Source organism: Hemicordylus capensis, chromosome 6 (genome assembly GCF_027244095.1).
Source record: "Hemicordylus capensis ecotype Gifberg chromosome 6, rHemCap1.1.pri, whole genome shotgun sequence".
In the NCBI taxonomy this organism is placed as follows: domain Eukaryota; kingdom Metazoa; phylum Chordata; class Lepidosauria; order Squamata; family Cordylidae; genus Hemicordylus; species Hemicordylus capensis.
This window is the reverse complement of record NC_069662.1, coordinates 42,357,080-42,385,044: the sequence shown is the minus strand read 5'-3', so window position 1 is coordinate 42,385,044 and position 27,965 is coordinate 42,357,080. Positions and strand designations below refer to the sequence as shown.

Here is a 27,965-nt window from a genome sequence, read left to right as displayed (position 1 = left end):
CCTTGTCCGCCCCACCCCCCATTCTCTCACCAAACATAACATCTCTTCTTCCGTCTCTCCATGTGTGTCTCTTTGCATCTTTGTGTTTTTGCTTGTGTGTTGCTTTTGCATTTTCATTGCTTGCCAGTAGATGGCACTGGCTCTTGGTATTTTTTCTAAATTCCTTTGTAAAGCCATTTCCTTCCTTGGGGTGTTCAGTGGGATCTGTTGCCCCCAAATTACCACACTTAGTCACTAATCAGATTGCATATTTAGTGCCTCGGCAACAATCAGCATGCAGTTTTCTTTTCTTCCCCTCCCCGCCCCCCAAGGGTGGGCAGGGGCTAGCCCAGCCCCTAACCAATCAGAAGTCAGAACAACCTACATTGGTTCTGTCCAATAGCCAGCAAACACCACCAGCTTAGTCTTTTGATTTCCCAAGGTCCTTCTAGGCAGGCTGAACAGATGCTCTGGAGCACTCAGTCTGCAAGCAAATGAAGTTCAGAACAGGTAGGAGCCCTGGTTATCTTTCCCCAGACTCCCCATCTCTAGAAGGAAGCCAGTCCTTTTTTTCTCCTCAGTACCCCAACTAGGGATGTGCAAAGCTGGTTCAAATCGAACTGGGCTCAGTTTGAACTGGCCCGGTTTGATTAGTTTGAGCTCGAACTGGACCAGCCCTCCAAAAGGGGGGCGGTGGTCAGAGTTCAAGGCAAACTGGACCCAGTTCAACCAGTTCTTTATGCTTGCAAAGGGGAATCTGGTAAGGATTCCCCTTTACAAGCAAAGGGGGGACCTTATGGGGTTGAACAGAGAGGGTGGATGGGTGGGATTTCACTTTAAGTGCAATGGCGGTGGCCCAAAGGTGGGGATGGCTTCCCTAGGCCCCACCAGTGTGGGCCGGTGGGGCCCTGGTGCAAGCTGAGCCCATGCTGATGGTGGGGGAGTGCCGGTGGGGTCTAGGGGCTGCCAACACACCATCAGCGCTTAAGTTGTTCTCCCACTCGTGCCCCCTGCTTTTCAATCCCATAGGGTTTCCTCCTTGCTTGTAAAGGGAGAATCGTTAATGGATTCCCCTTTGCTAGCATAAAGAACCAGGCCAAACCGGTTCGACCCAGTTCTGTTGCAGAACCAAACTGGCTCACAGACCAGGCAGATTCAAACTGAACCGCCTAGAGTGGTTCCATGCACACCATTAACCTTAGCCAAATCCATATGTGTGAAGATAAAAGAAACAAGTGAGCTCTTCGTGTGGCCCAATACATTGTGGTATTTTCAAGCGATGTGAAACATGTAAGCAGTTACTACCTGCAAATAGGTACTCAAGATTCAAAACCTCCTGCCACTAAGTTGATCATCTAAGCCTAGTCCTGCATGGGGTTAGGTGAGGGCTGAGATTGCATGGGAGGGGAGAAATTGAGTCATTGGAGGAATGGAGCTACTGTGGGAAGAAGAGGCATGGGGACTAGAGTGAGAGGGCGTTGCTACTTTCCACAGACACCCTCCATGACCCACTTTAAGGCAGGATTCCTTTACTCTCAGCCAACCTAGGGGTGAATTTAGCACTAAATAGCCAGCTGCCAAGTGTTGGTGAGAATGATGGAGTTATTGGTTGAGACGAGTAAAACAACTACAGATGCAGAGAACCCATGGGCTGGTGCTTCACTTTTTAACTTAGGGTTGGACCTGCCTACTATTAGCCCCCCCCCCCCCATGGTTACCCCTGGCTCCATTCCCTCCGCCCCGCCCCCTCCAGCCTCAAGAAGCAGCAGCAGGTACCACTGGCACCATGGATGTCTTAATTTTCAGGTAATCCTTAAGAGGTGGGAATGGCTTCCTTTTGAATTTGAAGAAAAATGCTAGCTCTGTTCTGCCTGCATAGGTTGCCTGAGAGACAAAAAGTGAAAATTCTGTTGGGACAGTTGGAGGGAGCTGTATGGGATGTGAAGATATGCGAAACAGAAAAACAAATGACAGCAAAAGAAAATCTGGCCAAGAACTTTGCAGTCTGTCTAAAATACAAAGGGAGTTCTGCACGAGGTTGCAGCAGTCCACTGAAAGTAGGCTATGTAGTTATGTAGTTAACTCCTGTGGAGTTTTCTCAGGCTATTACAAAAAGGAGTTCCTCTGTAATCAGGAAGCAGAAGGACTATGTGATGCAGCTCTCCATAAGGAATCAAAAGATTTTAAGACAAAATTCAGGTATGCCGTTTGCTGACTTAAAAAGAGAGGCAATGGCACTTGGGAATTACTAGAAAACAAAAAAGGAACAAGTTGGTTGTCGCATTCATGGTTTTAGCTGCCGCACAGAAAACTTACCATATAAGTTATGTATACCGGTTCAAAGTAGCCTGCAAAAATCAGAGCTGGGAACAACTTGCGGAACTTGTGAGATGAGAAAGAAAAATCAGCTCCAGGTGGAGTGCAAGAAGGGAATCACGGTTTTTGGAGAGGTCTCAGATTCACGGATCAGTTTGATTAGAATGGCGATCTAATCTGTTGAAGATGGGGAGAAGCTGGACATATTGAAAGGAGATGCAAGGCAGAAATGGAAGGACTTGCTGAGGAAACGAACGACCTAAAGCAGAGAGTGAAGTTCCTGCAGGATCAACTTGCTGTAGTCCCCAGGCAATGGGCAAATTGGAATAAGGAGATTCCCCCCGCCCTAAAGATAGTCCTAAATGAGGTTCTTAACTTTCAAGTGTCTGCTCCTTCTGTCTTCAACAACTGAGCCCAGTGTGAACATTCAGTATTAGGAGAACATGACCCAGAACCAACTCCTGAAGCAGCAGGGGAAGATCTTTGAAGAGGACTTTGAGCAGGAGCAACTAGGGAGATGGTAAATGAGGACTACCACCTGAAACTATAGCTGGAGAAGGTTAATTAAGGAATGAATTCAGAAGTAATTAATGCCCATGAACAATTTACTCCAGATCTTTAAGAGAAGGACAAATTCATAAAACTGCTCAAGCAATTCTGATGAGATTGCACACAATCACAGCTGGGACCAGTGGTTCCTGTGTGCCCTATGTACAGTATCTATATAGAGACAGTCCAACCACACATGTATCATGGTTTTAAAGATGGGCAGCAAATAGGCTACCATCAATGGCAGATGAGTGTTCTCGCATTCAAAAGTACCACATTTGTCCTCCAGAATACACCTGGTGTGATCCAACTATGTGTCACAATCAGAATTTGCTAGTGGTGGGGTGGGGGGTGGAACTCACCAAGGAATCTGACTCTACAGGTCTTGGGTTACCCAAAAGCTAAAGGCCCACTCAACTCTTTGAAGATGTACACAAGCATCAAACTCAGAATTGTTGTATGCATGTGAACCTGCATGCACAGGTTCCTTGTGCTTCTGGACATTGTTCATACTTGTTGGTATACCTCCAGCCAAATTCAGTGTGACTGAGTTAAAACATTATAGGAAGGAGCATTGATTCACTTACTGTGAAAGCTGCTTCTTGCTGCTGGAGCCAAGTACATCTCTGAGTGGGTTATCCTTCCCAGGTGGGACCAATTGAAAATGTTACAATGCCTAAGAGCCCAGGCAGGATAACATTGCCCAGTTCTTTTAGGCCCAAAAAACTACTAGCACAAATGTGCATAACACTAGTTGCAAACATAAAACCTTCGACAATACAAAGAACATGAAACAATAGCAACTAAATAACAGCAACGTTGTACAAGGCTGTATGAATTCCATTATGCTTAGAATTCCCATAGAGTATGCCAGGACGTCGCCTGGGAGGGCCGAGATGTCCTCGGCTCCAGCAGCAAGAAGAAGCCTTCACGGTAAGTGAACCAAATCTCCTTTCTCTGCTACTTGGAGCCGAGGCCATCTCTGAGTGGGATGTACCACAGCTCTGGCCAATAACATTCTCTGACAGGGAGCGTCCTAGCCTACTCTTGGGAAAGAACCTGTTGCAGCACCTTGCGACCGAATGCTGCTTGAGCGGAAGCATACAAATCAATTTTAGAATGCCTCATGAAGGTAGAAAGCACCTTCCAAGTAGCCACCTTGCATATCTCCTGTAGTGGAGCGTTCGTAGAAAAGGCAGCAGATGTGGCCACCTCCCTCGTAGAATGTGCCAGTATGTGCTCAGGTGTGTGCAGATGCAGGGATTCATAAGCTAACAGAAAACACGCCCGTATCCATCTGGCAATTGTTGATGCTGAGACTTGGTTTCCCATAGAAGCTGGTAGAAAACTGACGAACAGGGCCTCTGTATGTCAAAACCCTTCTGTGTGTTTTAGATACATTTTAAGGCATCTCCTAACATCCAATTTGTACCATGCCGTCTCTCTTATGTGCACCAGATTAGGGCAAAAAGAAGGCAACACAATGTCCTGTGAATTGTGAAAAGAGGACGATACCTTGGGTCTTAAAAGGGGGTCCGGTATCAGTTGGACATAGTCAGCTGAGAACATAGAAATTCCTGTGCTCGGACAGTGCATGCAGCTCTGAGATTCTACGCACTGAAGTAATTGCTATTAGAAACGCTGTCTTGATGGATAAGATCCTCAGAGGAATATAACGTAGAGGCCTGCAGTGCTTTAAGAACTGTATGCAGGTCCCAAGACGGGAACCTGTGTACCACAATAGGGGATAAGAGTGTTGCTCCCTGCAAAAACCTCTTACGGTGGGAATGGTTGCGTACCTTCTCCTCAGGAACTCCCAAAATCAAATTTACTAAGGATGCCGCCTGGCGCTTCAAAGTATTAGCACTGAGCCCCTTGTCCAGATCCTCTTGGAGAAAAGCAAGGAGGTATTTAATGTTAGCAGTGCCCCGAGGGACTGAGTGTCTAGCCAACCAACGAAGGAAGGCTCTCCATGTCCACTGGTAAATGTGCTTAATAGAGTCGCTTGTAGAAGCCAACAAAGTAGTCAAGACTCTATCCGAATATCCTTGTTGTTTTAGGAGTCCCCACTTAGTTTCCAGGCGGCTAGCTGTAACCAGTCTGGATCATGATGCTCTACTGGTCTCTGATGTAGTAGGTCTGCAGATGCTGGTAGAAACCACGGTTCTTCTGTGGCCATTTGAAACAGTTCCGTGAACCATGGTCTCCTTGGCCAGTATAGGGCCACCAAGATTACCTGGGCCCTGAGCATTTGAACTCTGCGGAAAAAGCATGTGAGTAGCAGTGTTGGAGGGAATGCGTACAGAAGGCCTGATGGCCAGCCCGTCAATAGAGCGTCCACTGCCTCCGCTTATGGATAAGGAAACCGGGTGAAGAACCTGGGTATTTGAGCATTGAGAGCTGAAGCAAATAGGTCGACCTGGGGTCTCCTGAAGTGCTCTGTGATTTTTCAGGAATACTCTGGGATTGAGAGCCCACTCCCCTGGTAATAGTTGTTCCCGACTCAGCCAGTTTGCAATAGAATTGAAGTCTCCCTGGACATGGTGAGCCATGATTGAGGCCAGCTTGCTCTCTGCCCAGCTCATGATCAATGCCGCCTCCATCTGTAGTGATCTTGATCTGGTTCCGTCTTGCCTGTTAATGTGGGCCTTTGCAGTTGTGGTGGTGTTCCTGATCAACACGTGCTGGTGGAATATCAGATTCTGAAAGGAGATCAAGGCCAAGTGAATTGTCTTGAGCTCTAACCAGTTGATACTCTGCAAGGCTGTCGGGTTGAGAAACTGTTTCCCCTTGTGCAGGTGGGAGTCTGCTATCCACCACTGTAGTGACTGTACAACTTGTGGTGACACATCCACTAAAAGGTTGATTTTCCAAGCAATAGGTATCTGAAATGGGAGTAGAAACCACTGGAGATTCCTCAGGTGGTGCCTGGCCCATGGTACAGAGTCTAGAGATGCCACCATCAAACCTAGAAATTGAGCTAAGGCCAATAGCCTTGCCTGTCCAGTTAATAAGACTGTAGCCATCTCCTGCTATAGGGCTTGCATCTGTTCCCTCATCAGGTATACTCTGTCTCTTTGAGTATCTATCTGGGCACCCTGGTATTTTAATTAAGATGGTTCTAAGTGGCTTTTGTCCACGTTTATAAGAAGCCTGTGATGTTCTAGGGTCTGCAATCTTTGAGGGCCTCCTCACCAGATAACCTTACCCCATCAAAAGGTACTGCAGCTAAATTAGACCTTGACGCTGCATCAACCGGCCAGTGCTTTAGCGACAGATTACGTCTCCCTACCACAGTAGTGGTAGACGCACGGGATGAAAATCGTATGGAATATAATGTGGCGTCAGACACGAATGCCTGAGCCTTCTGGATCTTTATCAATTAATATCTAAGAGTAAAGAGATCGAATGGAGGGTCTTGAATTAGATCTAGCCACATCACAGAGGCGTGAGATAGCATGGAGGCCGCCGCTGAAGTTCTGATGGAGAAGATGCCTCATTTGCTTTTCTAAATGAAGCTTCTATATGTTTGTCATTCTGGTCCTTAAGTGCCGATTTCCCCATCACTGGGTACCGCTGAGCAGGGCCACCATTGAGGCATCAGTCAGGGGCACTTTGAACATAATAGCAGCAGCTTCTTGCTGGAATGAGTAGTATTTATTGGCTACTACAATAGACTTCCTATTAGTTGCCACTAATAACTATTTTTCTTTGACCGTATCAGCAAATAGCTTAGGCAGAGGTAGGTCAAGTTCTTTCCCTTTTTGCTTGGGAAATACTAGAGCTCCCTTAGTGGGAGGTGCCGCCTCTACTGGTACCGCAGGCATAAGCCCCAATGTGTAAACAGCTCTGCAGACCAAGGGCGCAAAGTCTTCATGAGCAAATAGACACTGGAATATGGTAGAAGCAGGGTTCTCCTGATTGTCTGACCACTCCCCCTTTTCCTTATACAGAGGATCCAGAAGTGGTTCCCCAACAGGGCCCTCTATAGGGTTAACTGGATTTGGGTTTGGATTTAATTCCATATTGTTCAGTATGGGTATAGACCCCCTAGCCCCTTGAAGTGAAGCAGAAGTGACAATTATAGGTTGATTTGGAGCAGTAGTCACAGTTATAGGTTGATTCCCCCTAGTGGTGATAGGTACAGGTATACTGGGAGTGGGGTTGGGGGAATCTGCTCCAGAGTTCTCAGATGAGTGAATTTCTCTCTCATTGACGATGATATCCCTGGGAGCAGGCGACTTGTGTATTGCCACCCTTTTAGTATGCCTTCTCTTCTGTTTGGCTTTGCCAAGCGATCTGGTCTCTGTATCAGTGGATGAGGAGTCAGAAAGTGCCCCCCCTGCCATTTTTCTTCCCTCTTCTGTGCTTTTGAACCATCCCCTGTAGTGATAGGGCAGGGTATTTTTTATCCAGTCTTGCCAAGCCAGTGGCATTTCTTGAGGGAGGTTAGTTAATGTGGCAGATGAGGAGGGCCCCACGGGAACTGTGCCCTGACTAGCCCCGCCAAGGAGGGATCTCCAATGTTGTAGCATTCCTCTGGCTACTTTGTAATCCACCTGCCGATCTTGGGTGGGCCACTGCAGCATCCATGGCAGCTCGAGAGGCACAGCTCAAAGTCGCAGCACCTCCCGATCTTCCCGCCAAAAGTCCAGGTCCGTTGCCGCCTGCGTTGGAAAAGGCTAGTGGCATCCCCAAAGTGCTCTGCAGCGGTGGGAGCGAGGCTGCAGCCTGGACCACACTGTCCAGTACGGACTCCCTCTGAGCTCTCGCCGAGCTCGTTTGTCTAGCCAGCAGATCACCCTCGGGGTAATCAGCCTCCATTTCACCTGCAGGGCGCGTCCATTAATGGCAGCACGAACGGCGGAGGAGAGCCTGGCTCCCAAGTCAAGCTTGAAAATCCTGCTGTGTTTCTGCCTTTTGACAGCAAAATGTGTCTAATAGCCTGCGCGCTCTCCATAAACAGAAAGGAAAAAAGGCAGGGAGGTGTTGTTTTGTTTTTAAGGTATATGAGAAGGTTAGAAAGAAAAAGATGATAGAGCAGAGGGAGACAAATCAACAACAATAGTATATGACCGAAGAAGAGATATTTGGAGAGCTAGAAAAGTATGACTGCCTAGGAGCGAAGCAGGACTAAAAACTGGGCGGGGTTATCCTGCCCAGGCTCTTAAGGCATTGTAACATTTTCAATTAATCCTGCCTGGGAGCATGTGGGAAGGATAACCCACTCAGAGATGTCCCCGGCTCCACCCTAAAAAGGGTGAAAGCAGAAATAAGGAAGGAGAAAGGAAAATTATGTCAGCCAACACACGCACAGAGCCTAACAAGCAAAATGGATAATTGGCATCTTACCAGGGCCGCCCAATGCTCCAAAAGGTTTGAGAAAATGGCTGCAAAAAGCTCTATTGGAAGGGCTCCCAAAAGCTTGAAATAGCTCCAAAAAGTGCAAAAGAAAAAAAACACCCTCCCACCACTTTGGCTTTAAGACTCTCCAGAAATAAAAAACCCCAACCCCTTATAAACACTCAAACACACCCTTCTCCCAACTCCTCTCTCAACTCTCAGGCACATGCAGCAAGAGCATGCCCATAAAAAGGCAAAACTGTGCCTCCAAAAACCATGGAGATGTGAAACCGTGTACCTTGAGCAATGAGGTTGGGTACATATTACCCAACCATGAATACACCAAACCATGGGTAACAAGGACCTGCACCTCCTTTTGGGAGTTGTAGCCCAACAATATCTGGAGGGCTGAAGTTGTTCAACCCTGCTCTAGGTCTCTTCCATCAACTTAGCTTCGTAATTAATGGGGGCTTCATGGTATTAAAAGCATTTGTATTCTGTATAGCAGCTACCACATGGTGGTGCTCAAAGTTCAAACAATCTTAAATTGTGGGGTGACTGAGATGCTTTTAAAAAGCCTTGAAACTGCTCGGTACCAATTTCTGCTGCGTAGATAGTCGGTACATAGTTTTATTCTTGTGATGGCACTTCTGACTATACCTAAAAGACCAAGGTAACATGTAGGTGTAGTAACATGTAGTCTCGTTTGGCTTGAACTTTTAGTTCTACTGCTAGAGCTAGTTCCTAAAATGTTATGCTTCCCTGGACAGTCCAGGTAGTTAGCAAGGGGCTACAGGGTAAAAAGGCACTGATTTTAAATAAGTGTGTTGACCGACTTGAGCCTAGAACATAGGAAACTGCCATATACTGAGTCAGACCTTTGGTCTATCTAGCTCAGTATTGTCTTCACAGACTGGCAGTGGCTTCTCCAAGGTTGCAGGCAGGAGTCTTTCTCAGCCCTATCTTGGAGAAGCTGCCAGGGAGGGAGCTTGAAACTTTCTGCTCTTCCCAGAGCAGCTTTATCCTCTGAGGGGAATATCTTGCAGTGCTCACACATCAAGTCTCCCATTCATATGCAACCAGGGCAGACCCTGCTTAGCTATGGGGACAAGTCATGCTTGCTACCACAAGACCAGCTCTCCTCACCAGCCTCTTTCCCTCTACTCCCTTTCAGGATGAGAACGATGACGATGACGACTGGAACCCCTGCAAAGCTGCTGGAGTCTGCCTCATGCTTTTGGCCACCTGCTGTGAAGATGACATTGTCCCTCATGTTCTTCCCTTTATCAAAGAACATATAAAGAACCCAGACTGGCGATATCGAGATGCTGCTGTCATGGCATTTGGATGCATTTTGGAAGGACCAGAGCCCAACCAGCTCAAACCCCTTGTCATTCAGGTAAGATACTATAATGCTGGGCAATATGCTCTCTTGATTTTGAAGGAACCATAAGGATATCCAGATTGTTGGAATTGACTTGCCAGAATACTTAGCAGAGTGTTTCCTTTTGATTACTAGTCATTCACTTTACTATGGGAAGCAGAAAGTGTTTGGGGACTGTGTATGCATCCTTGGTCATATTGATGAAGATCTTTAGGTGAGACTGCAGCTTAAGTGGAGTCATTTCTACAACTGGATAAAAAGTCACAGACAATTAATGGTCTGGATGAAGGGGCTGATCTGATATGTATTACGAAGACTTGGTTGGGGGAGGCTGGTGGCCCGGTCTGGTCCCGGCTTCTTTCTCCAGGGTACTCTGCTGAGGAGCAGGGGAGGGGAAGTGGTTGGGGATGTGGAGTGGCTGTGGTCTATAAAAACAATATCTCCCTTGCCAGGACCCCTGTTGAAGTGTCTGACCATACTGAATGTGTGTACCTAAGTTTGGGGACCAGGGATAGACTGGGGCTTCTGTTGGTGTACCGATCACCCCGCTGCCCGACAGAGGTCCTAACTGAGCTGACGGACTTAGTCTCAGATTTGGCGTTGGAGTCTCCCAGGCTTGTGGTGCTGGTGGACTTCAATGTTCACTTTGGGACCAATTTGTCCAAGGAGTCTCAGGAGTTCATAGCGGCCATGATGACTATGGGATTATCCCACGTGGTCTCTGGACCGACGCATATTTCTGGTCACATGCTTGATCTGGTCTTCCACTCTGAACAGGGTGGTGTTCCGTGGGTGGGGACTCCTGTGATATCCATTGTCATGGATGGACCACCATCTGGTTAAGGTTGGACTCATGACCACGTCCCACCTCTGCAGGGGCAGAGGGCCCATTAGAATGGTCCGACTGAGGAGGTTACTGGATCCAATTGGATTCTGAGAAGCCTTGGAGGGATTTAGTGTTGGATCTGCTGGTTACCCTGTCGAAACTCTGGTGAAGAATTGGAATAATCAGCTCACCAGGGCAGTGGACATGATTGCTCCTAAGTGTCCTCTCCGACCCACTTTGAAACTGGCCGCTTGGTATACGAAAGAACTACAAGGGCTCAAGCGGTGAGGTAGACGACTAGAGCGCAAGTGGAAGAAGACTCGAATCCAACAGATTATTACATAGAGAGCATTTGAAGATCTATGCTCAGGCAATAAGTGAGGCAAAGAAGCGATTCTTTTCCTCCCGTATCACCGCCTCTAGTTCTCTTCTGGCAGAGTTGTTCATGGTCGTGAACGGGCTAATGTGCGCCCCTTCCCCCTTGAATCAGTACTTAGAACCACCAATTACGTTCTGTGACTTTTTAATGAGTTCTTTGTGGACAGCAGGTCCTCTTATGTGATGACCCTGGATCAGTTTCAGTGTGACTTCTGAGGATGTGGACAAGTTGCTTGGAATGGTGCGGCCTACCACCTTGCCCTCTTGATCCTTGTCTGACATGGCTTATACTGTCTGGTAGAAGGCCTGGTAGAGATTATAAATGCTTCTCTGAGGGAGGGCAGGATGCCTCCTTGTCTTAAGGAGGCAGTTGTTAGACCACTTCTGAAGAAGCTTGCCTTGGATCACTCAGAGTTAAATAACTACAGGCCTGTCTCCAACCTTCCATGATTGGACAAGGTGATTGAGAAAGTGGTGGCCTCCCAGCTCCAGGCAGTCTTGGAGGAAACTGATTATCTAGACCCATTTCAAACTGGCTTCCGGGTGGGCTATGGGGTGGAGACTGCCTTAGTTGGCCTGATGGATCATCTCCAATCGGGAATTGACAGAGAGAGTGTGACTCTGTTGGTCCTCTTGAATCTCTATGGCTTTCGATACTGTTGACCATAGTATTTTTCTGGAATGTCTGAAGGGATTGGGGGTGGAAGGCACTGCTTTGCAGTGGTTCTGCTCCTACTTCACTGGCAGATTCCAGGTGGTGTTTCTTGGAGACTGTTCATCAAAATCTGAACTTTCGTATGGTGACCCTCAGTGCTCCATATTGTCTCCGATGTTGTTTAACATCTGCATGAAACCGCAGGGAGAGATCATCAGGAGATTTGGTGCAGGGTGTTATCAATATGCTGATGTCACCCAAATAAGGTCTCTGGGTCATCTTGGAGAGATCATATCACTCCAGTATTGAGAGAGCTACACTGGCTGCCGATACGTTTTCGGGCAAATTACAAGGTGATGGTTATTACTTATAAAGCCCCCCTGGGTATTTAAGAGAACGTCGTCTTCGCCCCACTGCCTGCTAAGACCATCAGGAGAGATTCGCCTGCCGCCAACTCGGGAATAGGCCTTCTCCATTGCAGCCCCTGGACTTTGGAATGTGCTCACTGTTGAAATAAGAGCCTCCCCATCTCTGGCAACTTTTTAAAAGGCACTGAAGACACATTTATTCACCCAGATTTAATTAGATTTATCGTTTCGAATAATTTTAATGCTGGGTTTTAAATGTTTTTAATCTTTTAAATGATTTTAATTGTTAATTGATTTAATGTTTTAAATGGTTTTAATTGTAAACCACCCAGAGATGCAAGTTTTGGGCAGTGTAGAAATATTATAAATAAATAAATTTAACTAGATCAAAATTTTTGGACTACATCTCTCAGCATCCCCAGTCACAATAGCCAGTAGTCAGAGATGATAAAAGTTGTAGGCCAACACCTGCAGGAGGGCCAAAGTTGAACAGCCCTGACCAGTGTGTTCTCATTTTTTTCATTTGTGTGTGGAATGAGTTTTGTTCTGGGCAGCAGTATCAAGGCAATGTGCATGCATGTGAATTCAGAGTGGGGCTTCCTTGATTCAACCTGAGCAGGATCTAAAACTGACTGGACATTAAAGAAAGTGAGTGTAGAAGCACACATTCATGCTTTAGAGGGAACACTGGCACTGACACAGATCATAAGTTGTATGTGAACAGGCCCTTTCAACAAGAAATATTGTGTGCTGCTGCCTTGCTATCAAAGCTTCAGAGCTTATTTTTATAATGTGTTGCTCTGGGACTGCCGAAATTAGAGGCAAGACACTCTGGCTTCTGCCACTGGGAGTCTGAAAACACACATACCCTAGTTAAGAGAGAGACAATCCTGACTCCAGTCAACCAGGGAGCAGCAGTTGCAAGGAACCTGCTCCTCTTGCCAGAAAGAACTCGGTTCCAGCTGCCAGGTTGTCGTGAGATTGTAGAAGCATGGGGATAATACTCTGGCTTCTGTCACTGACCAAAGGAACAAGGACACTGGGTAGTTGATTGTATGTATTTTGTGTGTTGTACACACCTTGGAGATCATTTGACTGAAAGGTAGGGAGGATACGTCATTAAAACAAAAGTAAGATAGCCTTACACAAAATATCTCCATTTGGAACCCATCAATCACTTTTTCTTCCAGTCTACAGCTACCAAGTAAGGAGTGCCTTGCTCTCAACAAGGAATCAGTAAAATAGGATAGTCTGGGAAGAAGGTCACCGAGACAGAAACTGCCTGATTAGTCATTATTACTGTATGCAGTTTCTCACTGTTGGTAGTACATCAGATGTTCCCAGATCACCTCAAACACCTTAGTTCTCCATTCCTTTGTACTTCCTCTTACTTTTCTACTCCAGCATGTCTCCTTTGCTCTTCTCAACAGTTGGAACATTTGGAGTCTTCCAGTACTGTAGTTTTAAAAAATCCCACCACCACAACAGCACATTAAACCCTTTTTTATTGTACTTTATTGAGCCTTGTATGGTAGGAACTTTGCCTTGAGGTAGACATAGAAACAAGCCTGAGCTCCACAATCAGTGCTCTTGACTGAAAGAGGCCAATAGAAGTGTGGTGTTTTGCTTGACTTCTGCTTACTTCTCTCCTAGGCTATGCCCACCCTAATAGAATTAATGAAGGATCCCAGCGTAGTCGTCAGAGACACAACTGCATGGACTGTGGGCCGGACCTGTGAGCTCCTCCCTGAAGCAGCTATAAATGATATTTACCTCGCTCCATTGTTGCAGTGTCTAATTGAAGGCTTGAGTGCAGAGCCAAGAGTGGCCTCCAATGTATGCTGGGTAAGGCAGGATCTCTTTTTCCACAGAAGTGAGGTTTGGTTAGACTGTCGCAAAAAAAGTTGCCATGTTTACTGTCCAGCTCCTATTCACCAAAGTGGGGGTGATCAAGCTTTGCTGCTGAAATTGTTAGGAAGTGACTTTGTGCTGGCTTTTGTGTACAAGATAAAGTTTTTCTGATGACAAAATGTGGTGGTGGATGGGAGAAATTATGAGATTAGAGCTGATCTCGAAGGCTAGTCCAAATAATTTTGTCAAGGCAAAGAGTTGTGTGCAAACAGGATGAGCTTTCCTGAAATGGAGTGAGCTCCCAAGTTGTCGACATTTGTCTTTTTCAGGCGCTCTCTAGTTTGGCAGAAGCTGCTTATGAAGCTGCTGATGTGGCTGATGATCAGGAGGAACCAGCAACATACTGTTTATCCTCATCGTTTGAGCTAATAGTTCAGAAACTCTTGGAGACCACAGACAGGTATGTGTAAACTGTTCGTTCAGTAAATCCTAAGTTGTTACCTTGGCTGCAACATAAGAGATACACAATATCCCTTATATGTAGGAAATGTCTGGAGATTCCTGTTGCAAGCTACTGAACTTTATTAGAGCTAAGCAGAATATCACTAATGGTTCGGTATAGGTTGAGCTGTTTGTATGCCACAAATCTCAATTTTTTTAAAAAAAATCAACCTCCTAACCCATATTTTTGCAAACCTGTGCTTCAGAGTATGTGACAAATATTTAGAGACATCTTGGAGGCCAGAGAAGCAGCTGTATAAAAGTTTCAGTGATGCCCTTTGTAGTTCTGTGTCCTTACTCATGACTCAAGAGAAGTACCATAAATTACACAAAATAGGCATAATTGCACAAAGTAAATCATGCAATTTTACTTAATTAGCATTAACTTACGCGGGTTGCAGAATGTGAGTTGCCTTTGTGTGGAATTGTGTTGTCTCAGATATGTACGCATGAAACTGGAGGGGTGTGTATTCTCAAATAAGAACACAATATAGGTACAAATATCACTTATTGGTACTAACTTCTGTGTTGTATAGCAGCACAAAACTTGACAAATTCCAGGCATCAGGGAGCCCTGGTACCTAGAAATTTAATTGAACTACTGAGAGAACAATTTGTTATGGGGTGGCCCTATAAATAAAGTAGTAGTTAATAATAGTGATTAGACTGGGTAGGGTTATTAAAGTATTTTTGCCCCAGGAAGCCCTGTTTTTGTACCAAGTATATTACTTGTAAAGGGAATAAAGAGAAGCCCATTTCCCCTCCAGTGTCAATCATCAAGTTGGGTAACTTTGTCTAGTGTCAATTGACTGGCTCCTAGATCCAGATAATTTTGTCAAGGCTTGTAGTGGCACATGACTCTTCATCAAGGCAAGATGGCTAAATTGTGTGGAAGTATTGGAGAGATTGCAAATACATAGAGGGTTAAAACAGTTTGGGGTATTTGACTGTCTCACAGATTTGGCTGCCTTTCTTTGTGTGCTGACTTGAAAGAATGTGTGTACACATGGTTTACCCTAAAGATTGCCTTATAAAATGTTTTCCTTTATCAGTTTTTATACCAAATAAAGCATGCCTTGAAGCTGGGTAGGGCAATGCTTACTCCCAACAGTGTGGAGCTGTTGTGTGGCAACTTGACTATGAGACCTTGTCAAAAACTGATAGAGAAACAGAGCCTCTGCCTGAAAGATAAATTGAAGAAAATGGTAACTTGCAGGAAACAAGCAGTGCACAGACTCCAAACAGAGATCTGGACAAGTCAAGTGTGTTCCTCACAGGGCAGCATCCACAGCAGCACCCATGCAACAATGCAATTCTACTTTTTCTATGCAGATGAGCCATTCTTAACAGTTGAGACCTTCATCAGTTGTGTGGGATGGGGGGATTCCAGAAAGCAGACGGACACTTTCCTATTGCTTGCGAAAAGTATCTGCACTTGGTTTCCCGGAATTATCCCCCTCCCTCTGCAGCCACTTGTGCTATTGCCAGGCTCCCTGTAGTGGCTTTGCAGGGATTTGTTGGCTGCCCCATAACAATTTTCTCTGGGCAGCCCACAGTTGTGTGTTTAAATCCAATGTCTGTGCATTGCTAGAGCAGTCTATACTCTGGATGTCAAAAAGGACACTCTTTCAGAAGCCTTTGTGAAACCACTTATGAAGGATAGCAGAACTGAAGCATACTTGGCATGTGTTCCATCATTATCCCCCAAAGGCTAACTTGCTCGCTTTCAGAAAGGTATGGGCAGCAGCCTGCCAAATCCAGAGCCAGACCACTCCTGGATCAATTGTTTATCTGCAATTACCAGTGCCACTAGCTTGAAAGCTGTTTGGAATAAAACATGATTTTTAAAAAAAATAATGATACAGTTCATCTTATCCAAAAGCCATCTTGTCTCATTGGGGTGGGAAGCTATTTTGCCATGGTGGCAACTTGATATCATTTGGAAGACCTAGCACATCTCTCTCTTTACTCAACTGAATTCTTGCCTGTCATACTCCCTTTGTATCTGTCCCAACTGGCGAGTGTCAATCTGCTTTATTTGCTGTCTTTGCATTATGCTGCACTTGTCTGGTAATACTGCTGTAGAATTAAATATCCATTATGAAATATTGCAGTAGCTACCTAAGCTACACTTGCTCTTTTTCGAATCCCCTCTAAGCAGGTCTGATAGGAACATGTTTTCCTAGATCTGTCATGGACTGCCATCACTATCTTAAAGCCTAGATCAGGCTTTAGTGTGTATCATCCCATTGCTATATATCTGTGTCTTCAGGCACATATGATTGATGCCTGCTTCAACATTAACCTGTCTAATACCCATAGCACTTGCCACAGATATCAGTCTACCTATTTATCATCTGATTTAGTTCGAAACTAGTTCAGAGACTTCATGAGACAATATCTGATGGTCGGAACTTTTATCTTGAAAAAGCTTATTTAAGATACCACTGGAAATAGAGTCCTCAGACTATTAATTTATGAGTCTGAGGAAATCTACATATTTCCATTCAAGCTTACTTTGAAATTGCAAGTTCATGTTGAATCTACTTGTGTTCAGGCCTTTTTGAGCAATGCAGTGATGCCCCACAAGTAAAAGTTTATCTTCACTAAAACTTGCTTCTCTACAAAGATTAATAGCATCACTGCTTCTGCATTTCACAACTGCCTGTTTGTATACAATTGCCAAATACAAGTGCTCTGCATGCATTGCTAGAAAGGAAACTACAGCAAGTTCTTGACTATGTACAGCAATGGGCTGAACAAATGGCTACATTTTCAAACTACTCAAACTATTTTGGCTTTTATCTTCTGATCTGGAACTAACACTGTATTGAGCAGACAGTCATCCCAAGGATTGTGGACATGGCACTGAAGTGAATTGCACACTCCATTCAGAATCATTTGAGCCACCACTGAGCATGAAAGGAGAGCTGATACAGCAAGGCCCACCCTGCTGGATCAACTAGATAAACAGACACATCAGGCTTCATTCTCTGCAGTATGGTGCTACCATGCCTGACTTGGAACAATATGTTCATGCTTGAAAGAACTTGTTGACTCCAAGTTCTTTAATTCCAAACTTCATACCTTTTTCCAGTTGCTCTAGGAAAGAATTAATTCTGTAGCTGAATAACTTTGCTTTAATAATACCATCTCCATTGTGAACCAGGAAGCTTCTTGACACTTGCCATTACTCAGCTTCAACAGACGGACACTCCCTGAAAGTTGCTAGCAGTTGTAGAATGGTTTATATACATGATACAATAATCCCACAACTGTGTTTGCTGATGACTGCAAGTCCTGAGACTACAGGGGAGCAACATTTGTCCATAGGCACCAAACTGTAGCAAGAGAGTTCCTAGCTGAATAATCTGTTTACTGCAGAACTTTCTGCAATTGCAATTCAAGCCTGTTGAATTGCATTCCTAAGTTGGGGGGAAAGATTGTGTATAAACTCCTACAGTCCATTGCTAGCCTTTAAATCTGTTCAGGGTTACCTTGCCCCCATTGCATTGTGCTTTGTCCCGATGTTTTGGGGTGGGGGGTTGGACAAAAAAGTGGTAAATAAAGTAGAAAAGCTGTGCTATCTTCTGTCCAAAGGCCTTGTAGTGGTGGTTACAACCATAATAAATATAAAAGGCATTGCTGCTGCTGCATCCAGCTCTTCAAATATCCCATGGAGACCACAGGAGAGAGCCCCCACCAAAAGTTTACAACTTAGCAAATAGGGCCAGGTAGCACCATGTGTTTGCCCCAGGGGGGTAGTCTCTTCTCACCTTGACAACTGGGCTCCTGGCTCTTTCAGTGACAGACATGTGGCTAATGTCACAGGGTGAGCCCAGAACAATGGGTGCTAGGCAAGCATTGTCATGAGGGCAGAATCTTGGCATCTAATTTCAAACATTAAAAAAACCTTGTTCAGTCTTAGCGTTGATCTGGGATCCTTATAGCTCCTTCTGAGATAACTTTTAGCAAACTTGTGGCTTTCAACTGCCACATTAATTTGGCATCACGAGCAGGATTTCAGATGATGGTTGAAAGTCCAGCAAACATGGATGCGGGGGATGCCCTAAGCTCCAAGGCAGAATTATATGCCACTTCCTATGCTGCCATGTTGTTCTGGCGCCCCATGGTTTCCCTCTTAGTCTGGGAAGCCAGAACAGGGCAATACACTGGCAGATATTCAAGAGAAAATTGAAAGTGCTGGGAATATATAAGATTCCTGAAGAATATAAAGTGGAAATCATTGAGATAGATGGAGAGACTAGCCAGGACAGAGGTAAGGGCCTGAGCACCACAACTGAAGGCAACAGTGGAGCTGATTTTTAGGAACTTGAGCATTGTGTTAGCCCACAGAACTCTAATTCAGCTACAAGGCCAGTCTTTCTCCTTTAAAAAGGGATTGGATGAATCCCTGCATCACTTAATTCTTAGACTGGAGGGACAGACATGAGCTATTGAGCAGCTGGAGCCTGGTGGTCTGGGGAATGTTGCAGAGAAACTAAAAGACATGGACACTAAGGGCTAAAGCCCTCAGCAGAGAATTGCAGCTACATTGAAATCAACATCTAGGAGAAGGTTTCTGGGATTTCAGGCAGTTGGTTTTATGGCTGTAGGAATGGGAACTTCAACCTAGTATGGCAAGGTGGGAAGCTGAGGGCCCATCCATTGGAGGCTTGTGCCCAAGCACAGAGCAAGGAAAAAGAAGAAAGGACTGAGATGGGCATCTCAGGTATGATAAAGTTAGTGGAAAAGAAGTTTAAAGAGTTTGCATCAGAGCTACAGGAGGAGAATCGATGTCCAAGGGAGGGGTATAGAAAAGACCTTGGAAGAACACAAGGCTCTCCTAATTCTGAATGGGATGAGGATGGATAACTCATTTGTTGGTGATGTAAATAGACAGGATGCTTGATTTGACAGTGCAAAGCACAGTTAAACTCAGCCCCAGGTTCGGAGGGGACATTCTAGGGGAGAATCAAGGTGCATGGTTCCCAAGGGAATTAGAGGAAAGGTTGGTAGGGAAATGACCAATAGTCCTGGTAAAGTTTGGGGAGATCATATTTAGGAGCATTTGTATGGCATTGGGATTAAGCAGAAGTTAGTCTTCCAGAGGGTTGGTTGGGCTACTTTAATAGGGGAAAATAATCAGAAAATTGCTCAGCTAGGAAACTTGGAAAAGGAAACGAAGAGTTTTACCACTGGTGGCGCAGTGGTAAAACTGCCGCCCTGTAACCAGAAGGTTACAAGTTCGATCCTGACCAGGGGCTCAAGGTTGACTCAGCCTTCCATCCTTCCAAGGTCAGTAAAATGAGTACCCAGAATGTTGGCGGCAATATGCTAAATCATTGTAAACCGCTTAGAGAGCTCCGGCTATAGAGCGGTATATAAATGTAAGTGCTATTGCTAAATGTTTACTGAAAGAAATGGGTTGACAAGGCTGTGTGGTGGCTTTGGAGAGTAAAGAGCTTCTCCCCTTCTGGCATTGGACGTGTACATTCTGATTGCCTCTCAGAACTGGCAGAGAAGCTTAGAGAATGAAGGAAAACCAGATCAAGCATGGAAATATCACTGTGTATCGTAAAGCTATGTTGGTATATTGTATGGATGTGACCCTGTGTTTCCATGCTTCTGTACTGGTCAAAGACTATAATAAAGTGTATCTCTCTTTGTATGATAAAGAGTGCATAATTTGAGATATGCAGACGCACATGGGAGAGTTGAAGTGTGCCTCAAAGACGGGTAAAGATTCCAGCAAGGAGTGAAGAAATAGTGTTGGGCAAAATCAGACTTCCACCAAGGGGCCAAAAATGTACAATATTGATAGCAGATTCATTGGGGCACCCCAAGTGGAACTTGTGAAGAAGTTTGGAGGCAGGTCATGGCGTTGTTCCAATGAGGCCGTATGACTTTGCAAACAAAGCTCATGGTCGGGCCTCAGCAACCGATAGGGATAGCAACTCTGATAGAAATCTCAGAGCAGTTATGGATGTGCAGTCAGATGCCATCGGAAGATAGCCCAGGAGAAAAGGACCAAGGTTTAAGAGAGATAAATGTCTTGGACAACTTTAAATTAAAATAGGAAAAAGCAAGTGTCAGTGATCTTGGAAAGGCAGTATGATTTGCACACAATTGTTACTACTACACATCGTCATATTGAAGTATCCTTCTCGAATGATATCAGCCAACAGATGAGTGCAGGGGTTCTTGCAGAGAGTTTTAGTCTTTGGGGAAAGCTTTGCTTCTGTGTGGATTTTTGGAAGCTGAACAGAAAGACGCATTTGGATGCACACCTGCTGTCCATGGTGGAGGATGCTCTAGGGTCTCTGCTCTCTAAGTGGTTTTCTACATTAGATCTTGCAAGTGGATACTGGCAAATCCCAATGGAATCAGAAAATCAAGAAAAGACAACATTCATCTCCCTATGATGCCCTTTGGCTTAGTTAATGCTCTTGATACCTTTTCTCAAATGATGGAGGCCTGTTCCAGGGATTTACAATTTTGAATCCACACTTTTGTATTTGGATGATACGGTGTATTTGGGATATTTTAGAGAACATTTGAAACATCTGGATGTAGTATTTAGTTTGGCTGGGTCAGAAAGGATTGGAGATGAAACCTGTGAAATACTTTATTTTCAAAGAGGTGCAGTATTTAGGGTGCACAGTGTCATTGGACGGAATTGCACCTGATCCTGAAAAGGTCCAGGCAGTCAAAGAATGGCCTATTCCAGAAACTGCAACAAGACAGTTTCTAGGATCTGCCAGTTGTTAGTGGAAATTTGTTTACTTCTCCAAAAAGGCAAGGCTCATAACTGATCTCCTGCAGGGAGTGAAAAATGAAAAACTGGATCGTGCTATTCAATGGACTGCAAAGTGTAAGGAAGCTTTTGAGAAAATAAAAGCAAAATTGACTTCTGCCCCAATTTTTGCTTGCCCAGATTATAAATTGCCATCCAAAATACATACTGATGCCAATTTTGAAGGGCTTGGTGTTGTACTGGTACAGGAGGAACAGCAACAGAGAAGGTGCATCCCTGTGTCTCCTGATGATCTCTCCCAGCATTTTCATGTAGATCTTAAAGAGCATTGGAGACAGTATGGAGCCCTGGTGGATGCCATATAAAAGTTCACGTTTTGAAGAGCAACAGTCACCAAGAGACATCATCTGGAATTTTCCAGAGATGTGGAATTACTGCAAAGCAGTGCCTCCCAACTCCCTCAGATGGTCCCTAGGAGATCCAGAAGGACCAATAGAGTCACACTGCCCCAATTCCCCATTGGACCAACTGTCTCACTCCATCAATTCCCAATTGGAGATCGTCCTTCAGGCCAACCAAGGCAGTCTTCACCCCATAGCCCACCCCAAAACCAGTTTGAAATGGCTAGATAATGGGTCATTTCCCTCCAAAACTGGAGCTGGGAGGCCACCACCCTCTCAGTGACCGTGCCTAGCCATGGACGGTTGGAGACAGGCCTATAGTTGCTTAACTCTGAGGGATCCAATACAAGCTTCTTCAGAAGTAGTCTGATTGCCTCCTTAAGACAGGAAGGCATTCTGCTCACCCTCAGAGAAGCATTTATAATCTCTACCAGGCCTTCTACAACAACCTCCCTGCCAGATAGTACAAGCCATGTCAGACAAGGGTCAAGATAATAGGTGATAGGCCACACCATTCCAAGCAACTTGTCAACATCGAGTCAAAAATGTGTGTGTGTGTGTGTGCGTGCATGCATGCACATGTATGTTGGAGGCCATCTCCCTCTTACTGGAATATTATCATGACCAGTTTGAGCACTGGGGAATGAAAAAGATGGAAGCTATTTTGAGGCATCGGTTCTATTATCCAGATCTTCAAAAAGATGTTAAGAATTGGATTAGTAGATGCCATATGTGAAACCTGAAGAAAAATATTTCACAAAAAGTGCACCCCAAGTACCCATCATTGCTAGTTGACAGCTGGAGTTGGTAGCCCTGGATCATTTAAATTTACACATGTGTACTAGAGGACATCAGTACCTACTGACTATAATAGATCATTTCACTTGCTTTGCGATTGTTGTACCTGTGAACGAATGCAGTATTCAGTGATTGCCTGAGTGTGTGTTAGAAATGTGTGCCAAGTTTCTGGGTATCCAGGAAAAAGTGTTGACTGACAGAGTATTAGTTCTATGGGATGAAGAAGTTGTATACCATCAGATATTGCCCAAAAGGAACTGGAATGTGTGAGAGGATGAATCAGACAACACTGAATTTATTGAGAAGATTAACAAAGAAAAAACACTGGTCATAACACTATTCTCAACTGCTGGGTTTGCACCAATCTATCCTTCCTTCCCATCATGTTTGGAAGGAAGGAGATGCTACCTGCTGACACTGCTGCTCTAGAAGAAAAGGGGGAAGGAGAATTTGGGTGGGAGCCCAGATGACAGTGAGATACCATCACAGGAAGTTACAGAGCCTGTATCAAGCAAGAATGAACACAGATTACAGGAGAAACAATAGCAAACCTATGATAAAGGAATGAGCCGCCAGAAATTTAAAATAGGGGACTATGTGTTTAAAAACGAGAGAGAGAGAGAGAGAAGTTGGAAAGCTACTGGGGGAAAATATTTACAAAGTGGTTGCAATTCATGTTGACAGTTCTCCAGTTTTGACACCTCTGGTGGAGGAAATAAAACAGTTCATAGAAATAAGTTGAAACTGTACAAGAGAAATGTGGAAGGGGGCTGAAAATCAGGAGGACATTTTGTAAAAAGGTTAGAGACTTCAGAAGAATGTTATGAGGGTGTGCTAAATAGTTATGAGAAGGCATATGTGAGACTTGAGAATTGGTGGGAAAATGCTACTCATTGGGCCACAACCTAGACTACCTTGACAGGAAGTGGATTGGATAGTTCCAGAAAATAATGGAACAGATTGAGAACTTGACCAGGGATCTATTCAGAGTCCAGGGGAGCAGTCAGTTTCTCCGAGACAGACCAAAGCTAAGTCTCCGGAACGGTGGATAGAAGAAAGTTAAAATGTATATTTCCCAGCTTCCAGTCTTAACATCCTCTAGGCTCTCTTGTCTAAACCCTTCCCAGATATCTTTTAGCAAACCTGTGGCTTTCACCTGCTGCACATGGCTTACGGAAGCTCTGAGGGGGTAATGATAGAAAATGTTCAGTCCCCTGGCCTGGGTATTATAACCGTTTCCAACTGCTGTAGGTAGCATTAATTGTAACATTTCTAGGAAACGCCAACTTTTTCTTTTCTGTGGTAGGCCTGATGGACACCAGAATAACCTGAGGAGTGCAGCATATGAATCTCTGATGGAGATAGTGAAAAACAGCGCCAAGGACTGTTACCCTGCTGTCCAGAAGACAACTTTAGTTATAATGGAACGGCTGCAACAAGTGCTCCAGATGGAGGTTGGTTTGATGGCAAAAATGTGCTCATGTTGGAGGTACTGGTGATGCCAAGTGTTGCAGTACATCACTTTGGAGCAGTGGTGGTGGTTCATTATATTTTGCATGCTTCCCATAATTTCCTGCAACGTTCCCTAAAAGTTTTTGGTGGTTGGAAAGGGGTGGGTGGGTGTGTGTGTTCTGGAAATGAGTAGCTAGTAAGACTAGGAGGAACCTTGATTTTCAAGCACATACATGTGACCATAGTGCAATAATCATGATCCTAATTATGTGTCTGATAAAATATTTGGCTGCCCTTAACCACCAGCTTTATTCCCATATCTGGGAGTGGGCTTTGTAGATTTACATTGATTCCACTCGCATGTACAATCTTAAATGAGGGGCAAGTCCACAGTTCATTCTGGTTATAGAGTTGCCAGTGCACTCTGTTCTTTTTAATTATGACTTTTGAGTGCTAAAGATTATTTTGTTTCAGTCCCATATCCAGAGCACATCTGATAGAATCCAGTTCAATGATCTTCAGTCTTTGCTGTGTGCCACTTTACAGGTAAACTTGCTTTTTCCCTAGCAGGACATACAGAAAGTACTTGACAGGAGGACTAATGAAGAAGGTTCAAGGGGAAACAGATTTGGAGCTGAACTATTTTACAAGAAGTGTCACTGTGTTTAGGTTCTATCAGATCTCCACCCCAACCCCCATTTGAACTTGCAACTAAGAACACTGTATAGAAAATCTTAACCAAGAGCATACTGTAGAGTACTGGGGTACTCAACTTCAGCCCTTCAGCTGTTTTTGGACTACAGCTCCCAGCATCCCTAGCTATAACAGCCTTTATTTATTTTACATATCTCTCACATTTATATTCCTACTTAGATATATACATCTCTAGGTGGTGTACATAATACAAATTACAGTATTAAATGAAAAACAAACACTTTCACAAAATAAAAACTACTCTCAAAGTGAAACAACTAAAATAATTTCATGTGATAAAAACAGTTTAAAAAGCCTGAGAAAACAAGTGTTTCTTAAGGGTCTTTTTAAAAAAGCAATTTTGACGGAATGCATTCCAAAGCTCTGTGGGGCAGCCACAGAGAAGGCCCATCCCCATCGCCCCCAGATGAGCTGGTGTTAACTGTCACCGGACTTCCCCAGATAATTCTTAATAGGTGGCAGGGTTCATGACAAAGAAGGCGATACCTTAAATACCCTTTAGCAGTGTTCTCACTAACCTTTTTTCATCTGCGTGCAGAATGTGTTCTGTTCTAGGCAGTATTATGAAGGCATTGTGTGTGCACATGCATTCAGAGTGGGACCTTCCTGATTCAACCTGAACAGGCTCTAAAATGAACTGAGCGGACATCAAAAACTGTGTGAGCATGCGCAACGAGCATGCCTTAGAGGGAACACTGCCCTGGACCTAAACAGTTCAGTGCTTTATAAGTAATGACCAGCACTTTGTATTTTGCTTGGAAACATATCGGCAACTGGTGCAGTTCTTTCAGAATCTGTGTTATATGGTCCCTTCATGTTGCCCTAGAGACCAGCCTGGCTGCCACAATCTGTAGTAGTTGTAGTTTCCGAACTATGTAGAAAGGCAGCCCCACGTAGAATGTGTTACAGTAATCAAGCCTGGAGATGACCAGCATATTCACTAGCATTTTAAGGTCATTTATCTCCAGAAATGGGCATAGCTGACGTATCAGCTGAAGCGAATAAAAAGCACTCCTGGCCACTGCCTCAACCTGAGATCCAGGAGCACTCCCAAGCTACGTACCTGATCTTTCAGTGGGAGTGTCACCACATCAAGAACAGCCAGATCTAAACCATCTCAGGTCTTGACCCCCCACAATCAGTACCTCCATCTTATTTGGATTCAACTTCATTTTATCCCTCATCCTTCCCATTACCATCTCCAGGCAGGTATTTAGGGAAGTTATGCCATTTCCTGATGAAGTTGGTAGGGAGAAATAGATTTGGGTGCCGTCAGCATATTGATAACACTCTGTACCAGATCTACCGGTGATTTCTCCCAACGGTTTCATGTAGGTGTTATAGCATTGGAGACAGTATGGAGCCTTGTGGAACTCAATAGTCATAGTCAGAGATGATGTAGGCCAACATTGACAGGAGGACTGAAGTTGAGTAGTTCTGCTGTAGAGTTTAGTGTAATGGTTAGACCATGAGCAACATGTGTGGGAGTGCACAGTCCAAATCTTACTCCTTGAATTGACAAGATGGCATTCAGTATTCTGCTCTGTCCCCCCATCAGTAAGTTTGAGAATAGTGGCCCACTTTTGGGGAGGATTAACAAATACCACTGAAATGTTAGTGCTTTGCGAACTTAATGTGTATTCTACAAATGGTTGCTGACATCCAGACTGTTACCATGATTTGTTAAATTGAAATTAATGGAGCAAGTTAATCATGCGTAGAGGTGTGCACGAACTAAAAGTTGCAGTCTGAATTTAATTCAAGCAGAACCGAGTGATGCAAAAACGGTTCAGTCAAACCAATCAGCCAGTCTGCTCCGTTAGCTGCCAAACCAGTTCAGCCAAATACTTGTAAAGGAGAATCAGGTTAGGATTCCCCTTTACAAGTAAAAGGATTGGGTTCCTGGTTCCTGTGAAGTGGGGGACAGTGAAAGAGGTAGTTAAAATATCTTCTTTCCACCCAGTGTGGCTGCCAGCTGTGCCAGGGGGACAAGCAGCAGCACTGGCAGCCACACTGGGCGGTAAGAAGATATTTTAACTACCACTTTCACCCCACCATGGCTGCCTGGTCAGTGCCGAAGCAATCCGCCCGAACCAGGTTGGTTTGGTTCAATCGTGGACCAAACTGCCCTCAGTTCGGTCTGTGGTCAAGCTGCCGAACTGGCCCAGTTTGAGTCGAACTGGTTCAGCGCCAAACCATAGTCGTGCCTAACTTGACGCATTAATTAGTTCAGCCTCCTTCCCAGACACCCTGCTAGGCCTATGTGAATAGGCAAGCATTTGATTTTTTATCCAGAGCATGTATTCTATTCAGTATTCAGATTGTATCTTCTATTTCTATTTGGATATTCTGATCCGAATATTTGTCCATAGGATATAATGAGGGAAAGCACTAACATGCCTAATTTTCACTTCTTTGCAGAATTAGATGAAAAGAATAGGGGGATAGCCCATGAAACCTGACATCTTTCAAATAAATAGGTGCAGGCATCTCCTTAAAAACAAATGTCCAATTTTCATTTTAAAAGCTTATGACTCAGTTATGTTCATCAGAGGGATGACACTAGTAGCAAGGAATGGTAGCTCTTTCTGAAGACATTAAGCCTGCAACATATCAAGCAAATAGGTGCAGGGGATTTTAACTTTTTAAATATTATCAGTGGTTTGCTTTCAGATGGAATGGAATAAAAATAGGGGTGATAGCCCCTTCTAAGGGTATTATGCCTACAGCAGCTCAGCAAGTCACATAAAGCAGGGAGAAATAGCTAACACACTTCCCCCCAAGACTGCAATGGAAAGGGAACAGAGAAGCAAATAAAGTCACTGGCCGACTTCGTGGGCCTCTATAAGCCCCTCAGCATTTTCCATGTATGGATCATCACCTCATTCCTACCCTTTGTCAGTTTTAAAGAACTACATTGTTTGCCAGAAGAAAAGGGATAGGAGGGAAAAGGCTTCTGAATATACAGTCATCCCTCGCCAATTGCAAGGGTTGTGTTGTCACAAAACATTGTGGTTGGCGAGCAATAGGAATAAATGGGGAACCATGGTCCCAAAACACCTCAAACAGCAGCGGGGGAATTTGAATTCACTTACAGTGCTATGCTGTAAACAGAGACCTGAGGAGGCGAGAGGTCCAGGCAGGGAGCTGCCCCATGGACCCTGTGGTAAGCCCCAGCTTGACCATAGGCATCCACTGGCATGCAGAGAGAAATGGAGAGCGGAGAAGGAGCGGGAGCGGAGGAAATGGTGGTGCGGAGGAGGCAGGGCAGGTGACAAGGAAAATGGAGAGCCGATGGAAATGGGGCGGGGGATGAGGGAAATGGCATGCAAAGGGGCATGTGAGGGCACCTAGGAGGGAAGGAATGGAGAGAAGCCTGTGAGAGGTTCGGGGTGACAGGTGCATATAAAAGGGAGGGGAGGGAAGAGGAGGGATTGGGTTCTTGGTGGGGAGATATGCTTGGTGCCTTGGATGTGAGCCTCAAGCTGGTTGGGGGCAGAGAGGAGTGGGAAATAGTGTATACTTAAGTCACCTTAAGCGAGACCGACCACAAACTCCCAGTTGCGGATACTCAAATCCATGATTGGGAAATCTGTGTTTGCCAAGGGATGACTGTATTGAGACCCAGCAAATACTATTTGGAGGTATTCAGAGCCGTAACTATTCAGTACTATATTTTCTGGGCTATTCAGA

General features: G+C 44.8%; 1 protein-coding gene across 1 annotated transcript in view; it reads left to right on the top strand.

Moving 5' to 3' along the window:
* KPNB1 (karyopherin subunit beta 1) overlaps nucleotides 1-27,965 on the top strand; it is an 88,235-nt gene that overhangs the window by 27,310 nt on the left and 32,960 nt on the right. The window contains exons 10-14 of the mRNA XM_053262238.1: nucleotides 9,362-9,586; nucleotides 13,452-13,643; nucleotides 13,979-14,109; nucleotides 23,413-23,560; nucleotides 24,033-24,104. Of these exons, the coding sequence (XP_053118213.1) occupies nucleotides 9,362-9,586; nucleotides 13,452-13,643; nucleotides 13,979-14,109; nucleotides 23,413-23,560; nucleotides 24,033-24,104 (768 nt within the window). The remainder of the gene's footprint in view (nucleotides 1-9,361; nucleotides 9,587-13,451; nucleotides 13,644-13,978; nucleotides 14,110-23,412; nucleotides 23,561-24,032; nucleotides 24,105-27,965) is intronic.